The sequence below is a fragment of the Humulus lupulus genome, chromosome 5 (assembly GCF_963169125.1).
Source record: "Humulus lupulus chromosome 5, drHumLupu1.1, whole genome shotgun sequence".
In the NCBI taxonomy this organism is placed as follows: domain Eukaryota; kingdom Viridiplantae; phylum Streptophyta; class Magnoliopsida; order Rosales; family Cannabaceae; genus Humulus; species Humulus lupulus.
This window is the reverse complement of record NC_084797.1, coordinates 244,096,003-244,110,116: the sequence shown is the minus strand read 5'-3', so window position 1 is coordinate 244,110,116 and position 14,114 is coordinate 244,096,003. Positions and strand designations below refer to the sequence as shown.

The 14,114-nt window shown below is 31.1% G+C and overlaps 1 protein-coding gene across 1 annotated transcript; it reads left to right on the top strand.

The window, feature by feature from the left end:
- Window positions 1-8,567: 8,567 nt before the first annotated feature.
- Window positions 8,568-11,645, top strand: LOC133780200 (scarecrow-like protein 6). Its single transcript, XM_062220069.1, has 2 exons — window positions 8,568-8,694; window positions 8,898-11,645. The coding sequence occupies exons 1-2, from the start codon at window positions 8,568-8,570 to the stop codon at window positions 11,264-11,266; spliced, it is 2,496 nt and encodes an 831-aa protein (XP_062076053.1). The 3' UTR covers window positions 11,267-11,645.
- The last annotated feature ends 2,469 nt before the right edge of the window (window positions 11,646-14,114 follow it).

Here is a 14,114-nt window from a genome sequence, read left to right as displayed (position 1 = left end):
GCTTCTGCCTTTACAGTTTTAAAGATCACTAAATTCAAAGATGGATAGATATTAATTATTAGTTATTAATAATGCACTCCCAATGTAAATTATTCATATATATTAATCATAATAATTTATACTTATTCAATAATAATTTTTTCTCCAAAACATTATTTTCGTAAAAAGAATAGATTATACATTTTTTGACCATATATTTTGTCAATTAACGGTTTGGATTTCATGTTTTGACAAATTATATTTTTGAATTTTATGTTTTGTAAAAAAAAATTCAAGTAAATGGCTAAACTTGAATTTGATAAACAAAAAATTAAATGTCGTAACAATATAGGGTCTGTTTGGTAAAATTTTTGTTTTTGAATTTTTTAAACACAAAAACTGAAATATTATTTTATTTTTGTTTCTTTATTTTTACAAAATAAAAATATGTTTGGTAACTATTTTTATTTTTTGTTTTTAAAAACAAAAAATAATAAACGCATTTGATAACTTTTATTTTTATTTTTTGTTTAACAATATGTGTTGATTTGAAGAAGAGAAGAAAAAAAATTGAAAACTATTTAAAAAAAATTTTGAAAGTTAAAAAATTCTAATTAAAATTTCAAAAAATAATAAATAAAAATAGAGTTACCAAACACATTTTATATTTAATAGTCAAATTTTTAATTAATTAAATAAAAAACTATTTTTTTTAAGTGTTACCAAACAACACCATAGTTGTTAAACATAATAAATGTATGTTTATTGGGCCTGTTTGTTTTTTAATTTTTTAAACAAAAAAATGGAAATATTATTTTATTTTTGTTTTTTTTTTATTTTAAAAAAATAAAAATATGTTTGGTAACTATTTTTGTTTTTTGTTTTTAAAAACAAAAAAATAATAAACGTGTTTTATAACTTTTATTTTAATTTTTTGTTTAACAATATGAGGTGTTGATTTGAAGAAGATAAAAAAAAAATGATAAACTGTTTAAAAAAAATTGAAAGTAAAAAATTTTTATTTTCAAAATTTAATTAAAATTTGAAAAAATAATAAATAAAAATAGAGTTATCAAACACATTTTATGTTTAATTTTCAAATTTCTAATTAATTAAATAAAAATTTTACCAAGCAACCTTAGTATGAGTTATTAGTTTGTTGAATTATTATAATTTTAATTAAAAAAAATTCGATTAAATTTTAATTTGAAAATTTATTTAAATTATTTTAAAAAACACAATATTCAATAAAAAATTATCAAAAACTTAAAGTCGAAATGAATAATAAAACAAAAAGAGTGAGTACAAAAAAAGAAAGAAATATTGAAATAATTGGCCGTCCATGCAATAATGCAAGTCTATATATAGTTAAGAAAACAATCATATTTTTTATAATCGAAATGAAGAATGATCATATATTATTGTAAATGGTACAAAACGTCATATTAATTTTCTTGTCAAAAACTACATGAACACTTTTGTAATTATTTTTATAATAATATTAAAGTAATGATGAAGTCATTTTGTGTTTGGTGTATATAATGATAGTAAGAAAGAAAAAACCAACCAAATGACATGATAAGGATTGTGAAACAAAAACAAGACCACTCCATAGGCAGGCTTTTTTAGCAATAAACTCATAATGTCCTCTTCTTATATATATAATATATATATAGATATAGTGCATGAAAAAACCCTAAATATATTTATATTTATATTCTCATAAAGTCTTCGAATCATAATAATTGTCGTTTTCTAACTTGTCCGCTGATATATCATAGGCTCGTAGAACTTTGGAGGCCAAAAAGTTAAAAAAAAAAAAAACCCTAAATAAAGTTGAAGCAGAAAATTGAAGAAGGTTCTTATCAATGTATATATTTTGGTGATGTTTACTTATGCATGCATGTACTATATATATATAATATGTATTATGTATGTGTAGTAATTTATCATCATGTGAAAATATCTTTTCAAGATTTAAATCATCATTTTATATATATAAATATATAAAAAATATTTTGATTATTTATTATTATTATTATGTATTATATATGATGATTTTCAACATGAATTAATTTCAAAACATTCATTTCGTTTTCATCGATCCAATCATTATGTTCAGTGAATCCCTACAATTTCAACGATGGACCATAGTGAGGAGAGTAGTACTGGTGCAAGAAAGAAAAGCAAGCTAGCTATAATAATAACTTTGACATATATAAGAAATTATTTGTTCACTAAAATTGAAAAATATTATATGTATATTATATGTGTATATATATATAGGAGGATTTAATGATAGGGCTTGACTTTTTATATTTTTTACTCGTTAATAGTTTGTTGTACGATTTTTTTTTATGACTGCATATGTTGTAGTTATTTAGGGTATTTTGCAAATTTTTAAAATTTGGAATAATTTATCGTACCGAAAACTAGGTTTTAACATGTTTTCTACGAGCATAAAACAATTAGTCACACATGCAATAATCAGATTTTAAACTAATTTTTTGATATTGTAAATTATTTAGAATTTTCTGAAATTGTGTAGAATACTCTAAATAATTATAATATATACAATCATAAAAAAATCATATATAAAACTATTTATAAATTGATAACACAACAGAGTTTTACCGATAAAACTCTTTTTGAAACCCTACCCTATAAATTTCCTATATATATTTATTAAGAAACTTGGAGCTGTGTCACTTTTTGTAGTTGATATTGATATTAGGGCTGTGCAGAAATTTTTACAACCCGAATAATCCGCCCAAACCAACCCGAAAAAACTGCCAAAAAATGCAACCCGAATAAACCGACCAAAATTTAAACCGCCCAATTATTTCATTGGGCGGGTTGAAAATATAACCCAACCCGCCCAATATAACCCAACCCGCCCAATTAAGCATTATATATATAAATTAATTAAGTTTTGTTTTATTTTTTTACTATAAATTTAAAATATTGTTTTAAGTTAAAAAAGATAAACTTCACACTATTAATATTAGTATTTAAAAGAAAAAAATTACAAAAATTAAAAAAAATTAAAAAATAATAATAATAATTTGTTTGGGCGGGTTGACCCGCCCAACCCGACCCTCGCCCAACCCGCCCCAAAAAATCCCATTTCGGTTTGGGCGGGTTAACCCGACCAACCCGCCCAAATTATTGGACGGTTTAAAAAAAAAAATTTCTTAATTGGGCAAGTTACGGGTCATTTTTGCTAACCCGATTATGACATTGGACGAGTAAAAATGTCTTGTAACCCGACCAACCCGCCCAATACTCACCCCTAATTGATATATTTATATATGTAATAGAAGCAAATGAAAGAGTTTTGAATTGGGTTTTGAATTAGGGCATCACATGGGGTGGTGGTGGTGCATATACATATGTATGTATATACAAATATATATATATAAACTAATATAAAGCCTTCATATCCTGACATGTCCAAATCATGGTTTTCCTAAACAATTCATGCAACACCAAACCATGTCCCCTCTCATCCCTTCCACACAATTACCTAATTATTATTTTTCTAAAAAAATTCATCTTTTTTATTAGTATTAGCCTTCTTAAACGCGTAGACAAGGAAAAAACACACCTTTATTTGGAACTATATATATATATATAAATATAACACAATACTTATTGATTAAGTCTTTGTAATAAAAGGTCTAATATTATAATTATGATTATATATTTATATATATGAGATTACATTTTCATAAGACATATAGAGCTGTATTTGAGACAAGAACAGTTAAACTAGGGCTGTACTTGTCTTTCCCAATAATAACTAAGCAAATTTGCTTTTATAAACACTAGTTGTAAACACACATATATTTGTCTATTTTTTTAATTGAAAAACAAATATAGTAAATAAATAGACTTTTTCTATAATTATCATTCAATTTTTTTAAAATAATTTTACTGCAACACATTGTCTCTATTATGCTCTAGTCCTATCAATCTTTATTCTCTTTTCTACTAATTATATTTACTTGACTCATCTATACAATTTAGTAATTTAGTGTGGACCACATATTAATATTAATATGACTATCTCTTCTATTAACTAGATCTGCTTAATTATTATTATTATTAATTACTACTAATAATAAAAAAACAAATAAAATAAAAAGGAGGGTCATCATGTCTTAAAAGACTCTTACACTGGTCCCACGAACCAGGAAAAAAAAAAGTTAAAAGGAGTGATTAATTTATTAATCATGTAATTATATAAAAAAAAACACTGACTGTGACACTACGTATATAAATATTATATGCATATATATATATATATATTTTCATGGGGCATGAGTCACAGAAAAAACACAGAGTTTGTCATTAATTAAATAGTACCGCATTGTATATATATATTTGTATATGTCATGCAATGCAAATATATATATATATATTTCATTCTGAAAAATGAGTATGAGAAAAAGAAGCAAAATTAATTAGTTCCGTTAGAAATAAAAAATGGAAAAAGTTTCTTCTGGATAACTAATCTAAACATTACGAGAAGTTTGATATGGGATTTAGTTTGGTTGGAATTCAGAATGTCAAATCTAATAAATATTTGATAATTTTATTTTTAATAATTTGGGAGTTTGTGTTTCCAATTAAATCGTATTTTTTAACTTGATTTGAGAATATTATTAACTCTTTTAAACTCTTAATCTAAACCACTTCTAAATTTACTTCCTTTTAAACTGTTTACCCTAAAAACGGCTGTTGATGTTGATGACGTGACAAGAATTTCTCATACGTGGTTGACACACGTGGACAAAGTATTGCTCGACTATCGACCAGAAGCACATCGCTTCGTCGAGGCTTAACATTTAGATACGATCAGGCTGGTCGTATAACTTGATTTATTTCCTTCTTAAACTGTAATCTTATAATTAATACATTAAATATTTCCTCATTATGACCTTGATATGCGGTTATTAAGGAAATATATGGCTCGTTGGCCCATGTAACTCTCATTGAGCCTATAAATATACATGAAATAACTAAGGAAGTGACTTTTGATCCCTGAATCTTTTTGCTAAGATAGAGAGAGAAAGAAAGATATAGTGCAATTATTCATCGGTTCATTGTATTTCTTCTAAAGTTTGTGAAACTCAAGAACCCTAGTTCTTTGATTACGACTTTGAGATTTAATATTAATAATAGCACTAAGTGGACGCAGGTCATTACCATTCTTTGGGGCCGAACCACTATAAATCCTTAGTGTTTTCTTCTCATTCGTTAGATTATCTTTCTTACATGCCGTTTTATCTTTTGTCGTATATTTGACTCCGTGTCGTTGGCCAAATCAATGGTCAACATAAACTCTTAGAGAGTGTTTGGTATGAGGTAAAGTAAAGATGAGAATGAGAATCTAAATCACTTCCTATGTTTGGTTCAAATTTTAAGGGGATAAAGTTAATAATTTGTGTGGGCCCATATGTATTTTAAGGATAAAATGAATTATTTTGTACACAAAAATTTAATATTATCTTCATCCTAAGTCTCTCTACATTTTCTGAGACAACTTAATTACTCAAAACAAACACACTCTTGATCTAAACAAATTCTAACTTTACTCCTCAAATTCCAAGTACAAAACACAAATGCATGTAATTATATGTAGAGAGTAAAAACTAAATCAAATAAATGAGATTCTACAATATCATCTTAAGAATTTTTTAATATAATTCTATAAAAATGTGCAGTAAAAACAGGGATTATTGGATTAAAAAAAAAAAGATGAGATGATGTGTGTGAGTGTGTTTATTAAGCAAAGGTGGATTGAAAAGACAGCAGTGAGTTAGTGAGTGAGTGACGTAGTAAAAAAAGGATGACAAAAGATATAAAACAAAGAAAGAAAATTACTCTGTCTGCATATGACACTGCTCTCTTCTCTGTTCCACTGCACACACTTTCCTCCCTTTCCACTCCACCTCCTCCCCCAACAAATAATATATATTATTTTATATTTTATACTTACATCCATATACATATACATATACATATATGAGAATTTTTGGATGGTCACCTCCTCTTTTTCTTATCGCCGTATTTTTATTCGTGAATAGTATGATCGTTTATATTGTAGTTATTTAAAGCATCTTACTGCAAATTTTTAGAAAATTCTGAATAATTTATATTACTGAAAACTAAGTTCAAACATGTTACACGCGTGACTAATTTTTTTTATATGAGTGTAAAACAACATATTTGAATCTAATTTTTAATGTGAATCCCTAATAAAGGATTGTCTTATATATATAAATAATCTCCTATACTTTAATGTAATTAAATAGTTTCATGTAAATAAATAAATCACCATTCAAATTTGAATTTAACCATAACCACCACTCCCTCATTCACCAACCATTCATTTCATATATGCCTTCATAGTAGTTGGATGTGAAGTGAAAATAGCATAGTAGTTGGTTTGGTGGTGAAAATAGCTTTCTCTATTTGGCAAAATGATATATTTTTTTTTTTACATCACTTTTATGGAGTAATTTTTTTGGGCATGATATAGAATGTGTGAGAAAAATTAATTTACAAAAAACTTTTCACATGTATTTTTTTTTAAAAAATGCCTGATAAATTATATTTATATAGTTAATTTGCATAGTAACAAGAGAAAAAAAATTGTTTAATAATTTTTAACACCCTAATACAATTTTTTTTTTTTGCTTAAATTTCTCTATGACATGTTCAAAACTAAATTGGATGTATTTGACAATGTTAAATTTACTCCACACCTTCTTCAGAAGATTATTTTACAAAAAAAAAAGTTATATATATAGAAAAAAAAATCAATTTTCACATCACACATTCTATAGGAGTGTCTACTTGTACTAGTAGTTACTATATGCTATAATACTAGCTAATAAATGAGATAAATTAGCTAATTTTCTAAAAAAAAATAGAGAATAATGTTAAAAAATGAACTTTCAATAGGTGAGGTAAATTTGAACTATTTAATATTTTTTTACCCAAATGAATATTATTACTTTACATGTTGATATAATTATTCATTGAGTTAAAAATATTTTTTTCTTTTTTTTCTCTTTTTATATTAATTATATTTTATTTTATTTCTTTTACTCTTTCTTCTTTTAGTATTTTAATAAATAAATAAAAATATTGAAATGATATAAAAAAAGTAAAGAGAAGAAAATGAGAAATTAATATATGATTTAATGTAAATGTTTGATTTTGTTGGAATTTTTTTTTTGTTAAAAGTTAAAAGTGAATTGATAAAAAATTGAAAAAGTACATTTATGTCTATGAGAAATTTGGAACACTCTTCCAAGTCTATATAAGATGCAAGTGTCATCTATTGGATAGTGTCTCAAGGAGTATCTAGTTTTGTGCGAATGTTTAAAGAGAGTGACATAGTCTGCGACTCAGCCAGAAACTTAATCGGTAATTCGTTTTAATTTTTGTTTCAATTCGAAATTATCAGATCTAAAATAAATAAAAAGTAAAATGATGTATTAAAATAATAGAGTACAACACTTAAGTTAGCACCAGGCCAAGCTTAGCTTAGGTTAAGTTGCCGCCATTTTTACACCTTAGTTATAACAATCATCCTCGTATATATATATATATATATATATACAATCCTTCTAATAAGTTCCTCAGCTTGATGTTGGTGATAGTCATATACATATGATATAGTATTCTATGCTTTGCTTGTTAGGTCCCAAGGATATATAAATAAACTGCATACATTTTTTTTCTTCACTAAACAAAATAAAGTAGGCAAAAAGAAGCTGATTTTTACTCCTTTTCTTTTAAACAAATGTTATTTGATATCTTGTCTGTGATAAAAATGTAATCTTTATTAATATGAATCCTTAGACTTCGTTACTTGTACTATTTATTTATTTTTATTATTTTCTCTCGTGAATTCATATACATATATAATAGGATATAACTTGGAACTTTTCCTTCCATGGCTTCGTACTTGAAAATGAGATTCAACTCAAGGGTTTTTCTTCTGAAACAAGAGAGAGAGAGAGAGGCCATGAACTCGACCAGTCCCAAAACCAAATCACAAGACAAGACAGCAGCAGCAGTAGTAGTAGAATAGTACGTGTAGAGTAAGCTTTTAAAAATGGAACCATTATAAATTTCTCTGATCTCTCTGTTTTTTTTTTTTTGAGGTAATTAAAGGAGTGAGTGGTGGGCAATTTGGGAACTTGGATGATGACTACACTTTTGGCGTTTAGCTCTAATTACAAGCCAGTCCAAATGGTTCAACTTCACATTAGTAGTATATGTAATATGAAGAAAACTAATATAAAATAATCATAATAATATTATTATTAGAAAAGGGTATAATTTTGTATTTGGTGATTTGGGCACCCCCTCCTTCTCATCAAACTCTATGCAAAGAGTTCATAAAGGAGACCACTTTATTTGCCTTTTTCATGATGCACGCATCCATGGCAGAGACCCCCCTGACTTAGTAGTACTGCTAATACACAAAGGGTAGATAGATATAACAAGAACCAAACACCACCAAAACACAACCAGAGCCAAGAGAGAGAGAAAGAGATGGAGCTGAAATGGACTACTACTGCTTACGCCACCAACTGGGAATAGAAAATAATGATAAAAGCATATACAATAAGGAAGAGAGAAAAGATGGGTCTTTTGGTTTTAACTTTTTTACCTCTGAGTTGAACCAGACAAGTATGGCATGCAAGGAACGATGGTGGGTTTGTTGAAGCTTCTTTTCTTCTTCTGATGATGATGATGATGATGATGATGATGATGATTACGAGTGTTAATTGTTAAGAGAAGTTTATTGCTTTGGAAAATCTAATGAGTGAGAAGAGAACCCACTTCAGCTGGCTGGATATTTAGCTAGCTAGGAAAGTTTATTGCTTTGTGAGGTTTGTTTGATCTGTTGGGTGAGAAGAGAAGGAAAAGGGTATTAGAAATTGCAGGGTTTTGTATCGATTTGGCGAGAAAGGAAGAGGAACCGAACCCCACTTATGTTCTTCACATGAGAAGAAGCCCGAGCCCTCCCACATCGGCGGCATCGACTCTCTCTTCGTCTTTCGGTGGTGGGGGAGGCGGCGACACAGACAACAACACGGGAGGTGTGGCGACCACGCTCCCGCCTGAGCCACCGCTTGCGCCCACTGCTACTGCTGCTTCGCGCAAAGACGAGTGGGCATCAGAGCTTCAGCCAATTGCAGCTGGACTAGAAGCTGTGACTGGGGTTGGGGGTTCAGTATTAAGCGAAAGATGTGGGCTTGTTGTTGGGTTGGAGGATTGGGAGAACATGTTGTCCGAAACGGCGGCGTCGTCTCCGGGCCAAGACCACTCGCTTCTCAGGTGGATCGCGGGGGACATGGAGGACCCTTCTTCTTTCGGCCTCAAGCAGCTGTTGCAGGGTGGGAACAATCTTCTCGAGTTTGATGGCAATGCCGGTGGCTTGGGAATCGTCGATCAAGGTCCCGGCTTTGATCACATCGGCGGTGTTAGTGGCAGTCTTATGGCTGGGATTAATCCAAGTTTAGCCTTTTCTGGGTCTGGGTTTATGAACAACGACGGCAACAATGGTGGTGGTGGGAAGATTGGTTCAATTGGGCTGACCAGTTCTTCTGGAGTTGTTACAAACTGCAATATGCAAAACCCCATTTACTCAAATTCTGGCAACGGTCTTCCTCTTCCAGTTTCTTTGCCTCATGGAATGATTTATCAGCCACCGCAGCATCAGCACTACGATGGCTCAGATGAGAAGCCGCAGATTCTGAATCCACAGTCGTTAATGAACCAACAGCAGCAGGCCACTACTCAGTTCTACTCTCAAAATCCAAACTTTTTTCTGCCACTAGAACAGCACCAGCTTCATCATCCCCAACCCAAGCGCCACAACTCGGGCGGTGTAGACCCAACATCTCAGATCCCAAAAGTCTCTCCTTTTTGCGACCCAGGCCACGAGCATCTGCTCAGGAAGCATCAGCATCAGCAGCAACAACAACAATATCATCTGGGTTTTCCTCAGGGTATGCAGTTTCTTCCTCAGCAGAAGCCATTGATGCAGAAGGTCATGGTTGGGTCCGGTGATGAAATGACCGCACACAACCACAACAACCACCATCAGCAGCAACAGCAACAGCAACATCAACAGCTTCAACAACATCAACATGCTTTGCTCGACCAGCTCTACAAGGCCGCCGAGTTGATAGGGTCTGGGAATTTCTCACACGCGCAAGGGATATTGGCGCGGCTCAATCACCAGCTCTCCCCCGTAGGAAAGCCCCTCCACAGGGCTGCTTTCTACTTCAAGGAGGCTCTGAATTTGCTCATCTTGAACAACAACAACAACTCACTCAATAATACCATTCCTTCTAGGTGCCCATCACCCTTTGATGTCATCTTCAAGATGGGAGCATACAAGGTTTTCTCCGAAGTCTCCCCTCTTATACAGTTCGTCAACTTCACTTCCAACCAAGCACTCCTCGAAGCCCTCGACAACGCTGATCGGATTCACATTGTTGATTTCGATATAGGTTTTGGTGCTCAGTGGGCTTCTTTTATGCATGAGCTTCCGGTGAGGAACAGAGGCCCTCCCTCGTTGAAAATTACTGCCTTTGCCTCACCGTCCACACACCACCCCGTTGAGCTCGCACTCATGCGTGACAATCTAGCTCAATTCGCCAACGAGATTGGTGTGGCTTTCGAGCTGGAAGTTGTCAACTTTGATTCTCTCGAACAAACGTCTTACTCAATGCCATTCTTTCGAGCCGAGGGCGAGGTTGTTGCAGTGAACTTCCCCATTTGGTCTGCCTCAAACCAACCAGCAGCATTGCCTAATCTCCTCCGCTTTGTTAAGCAACTCTCGCCCAAGATTGTGGTGTCATTGGACCGAGGCTGCGACAGGAGCGACCTTCCATTCCCCCAACACATCCTGCAGGCCCTCCATTCCTACATAAACCTCCTGGAGTCATTGGACGCGGTTAATGTGGCCTCAGACGCAGTTAACAAGATTGAGAAGTTCTTGCTGCAGCCGAAAATTGAGAGCGCTGTTCTGGGGCGTCTACGAGCTCCCGACAAGATGCCCCTTTGGAAGACACTGTTTGCCTCGGCTGGCTACACGCCTGTGACTTTTAGTAACTTCACCGAGACGCAGGCCGAATGTGTGGCGAAAAGAACACCTGTTAGGGGATTTCATGTCGAGAAGCGCCAAGCTTCGCTTTCGCTGTGCTGGCAGCGTAGGGAGCTGATCTCGGTTTCGGCTTGGAGGTGCTGAAGAAGATTATTACCAATTGGACAAAGTTGCAGGGATATTGGATTTTAGCAACTGCCAATTTTTCCCCCCAGAGAGGTTGCAAACTTATTCTACTCTGATATTAAGTCAAAATAAATTGTTTTAAACTCTGTTCTTGGCACCTTTGTTATGGCATCTTCAATCTTTGTGAATTGTCATGATTATTGTTCTTCAACTATGCTCTGTCATTATCAATCAATCTATCTATGTATGTTTTTCTTGTCTAGATAAGCTAGAATTTTCCGTGAAACAAAACACATCAAACGGGAAAAGTCAATAGAGTCTTATTGCATATTATTGACATTTTCATATGTTGATATTCTTATGGTGAGAAGAAGATGCATTGTGCTTTTGGTTATAAGCATTGTTATGATTTTGCTGTACACTTTGATGACATTGACAAACTGAAAATGCAGAGAAAATTCTTACATGAGTTCCTATCCTCTTTCGTCGATTTCGCCTATTATCGAACCTAGTAAGACCACTTTGTACTAGATAAGTGGTTTCAGGAGTTAAACTTAGGCCAAACTTGTTCATAATCTCTGTACTTTGGCCAGAGAATTCTCGGTTACTTGTATCGATTTCGTGCATACTTAGGAAACTGAAGTTGATTCAATATTGGCTATGAATGAAATGATCTCATTAGATTTTTGCATCAGTTCTAAGCAGCCAAATATCTTTTAGTCAAAAGTTGCTGCCAGTCACCAATGTAGGCAAGTGTATTATTGCACATGCCTAAGAAATTTTAGGTTAGAGACCACAGTAGACAATATCTATGGAACCCCACAACAACACAACAGGAACAGATATCTTCTCGTTGTGTTTGAGGTTTTTTCCTTTATCTTAAAGATAACTTTTAAGTATATTCATGATTGATTGAAGTGTTTTGCATGTTGTTTTGTACATAGTAGAATCCAAAAGTGTCAATAACTTGCTTAATTAACCTTATTATCTACTCCCATGTCACGTTTAACACAAGATTATGTCTTTTTTGTCTATGGTGAAGAAAGTGGTAAATTTGTGAACTCAAATTCACTATAGTGGTAGATATCCAAAAGAGAAAAGACAAAAGAGTACATGACACTAAAAATTTGTCATTATTTAAAAACTAAACTAGTTACTAACAATAATGCAAAACACTACTCTCTAACATGGTATAGTAGAAATGTGTCATATTTTGTCTCAAAATTCTCTCTCTCTGCATGTACAACACCAAACACGTAACGCGTCATTCTCCTCTTGTTTGAAAAGCAAGCTTTATTTAAAGTAAACCATTCAAAAATTTATGTTCTCATTATATATATATATATATGACTAGATTAATTTATGTCTTTTTGACAAATTATTTATTTGGACTTGTGTTTTAAAAAATTATTTTTTGGACTCTGTATTTTCTAAAGTAGTTTAAATAGATTCTTAAATTCGATTTTGATCAAAAAATTTTGAATTAAAATCACAAATAATTCAACAAACTAATAACTCAGAACAAAGATATAGTCATTCTGATTAAGAACTGTGTTGTTATATTTAATTTTTTGTTCATCAAAATCAAATTTAGGGGCTTATTTGTACTATTTTTACAAAATACAGGGTCTAAAAAATAATTTGTCAAAAAACACATATTCAAACAGGTAACGAGGCAAAACAGGAGGTGATACAAACCCTTAATATATTTATATAGATATTTATAGATACAGCTCTACAAATACTTGTCTTGTAGCTCATTGAATTTGATATATATTTTCTTTTTTTTCTCTAATTGGTTTCTACTTTCTAGACATCTACTAATCAAGCCACATGGCCCATGTTTGATTCAACCTTCACTTGATTACTTTATTCAATTTTTGTTTTGTTTATATATGAGCTTTTAAGTTAAACAAATCAATTAATTAATAACACATTAATCAGCCTATTTTCTTATCATTATCATCATTTCATTCCCATAATCTAATGAGGTTGATATGAAAGCTATAACAGTCCCATTCCTAGTGTGAAAAGAGACAAAGATTAATTTTGTTTTAGTGAAGAAAAATAAATAAAATAAAATAAAATAAAAAATGTGGGTTTGGTTGAAAACGAATTCCTATAATAATCCTCAGTGAACAACCTCGATAATGGTAGTGATTAATAGTACACATAATAAAGATTAGATTATAATAATCAAGTTGATTAAAAAAAAGGCTGTATTAATTTTACAGATGTATTGTAAGTGAGTTTTAATAATATAATATAAGAAGATTTTGGGTGGATTTTGTTTTGTAATTGTTTCAAACTAGTAGTTCTAAAATATTATTATTATTATATATATTATTGGTTACACATTATTTAATTTGCTTCAGATGTTATGTGAAGGGGCATTGGAACTTGAAGGAAGTGATTATCATTATTAATTATTAATAATTATTATTAATACTATTATTATAATTAATTAATTAAATCAAATAACAAAGCTTTGTTCAGACATAAAGATGGCTCATTTACATAGACAAAAAGCTAGGTTTTTAGGTGCATGTCGTACAATCCAATCACTTTCAAATTTTTAATTGGGGCACACACATTACATATCGTCCAAATCAAATGTTTTTCATATTCTTTTTTCATATTCATACCAAAAATTAAAATTCAAAAAATAAAAATAAAAAAGCTTGGCCATTCATCTTGACAGAGCTACCACTTCAATTCAATGTGACATTTCAATCTCAAAAGCATGAAATTGATTAGGATTGGATGATTAACATATTCTCACACGTTTTTACAATTATACTTATCATTATCAACCTTAATTTGGAAAATAAAAAACAAAATACTATTGCCCCTAAAAAATTCAAGT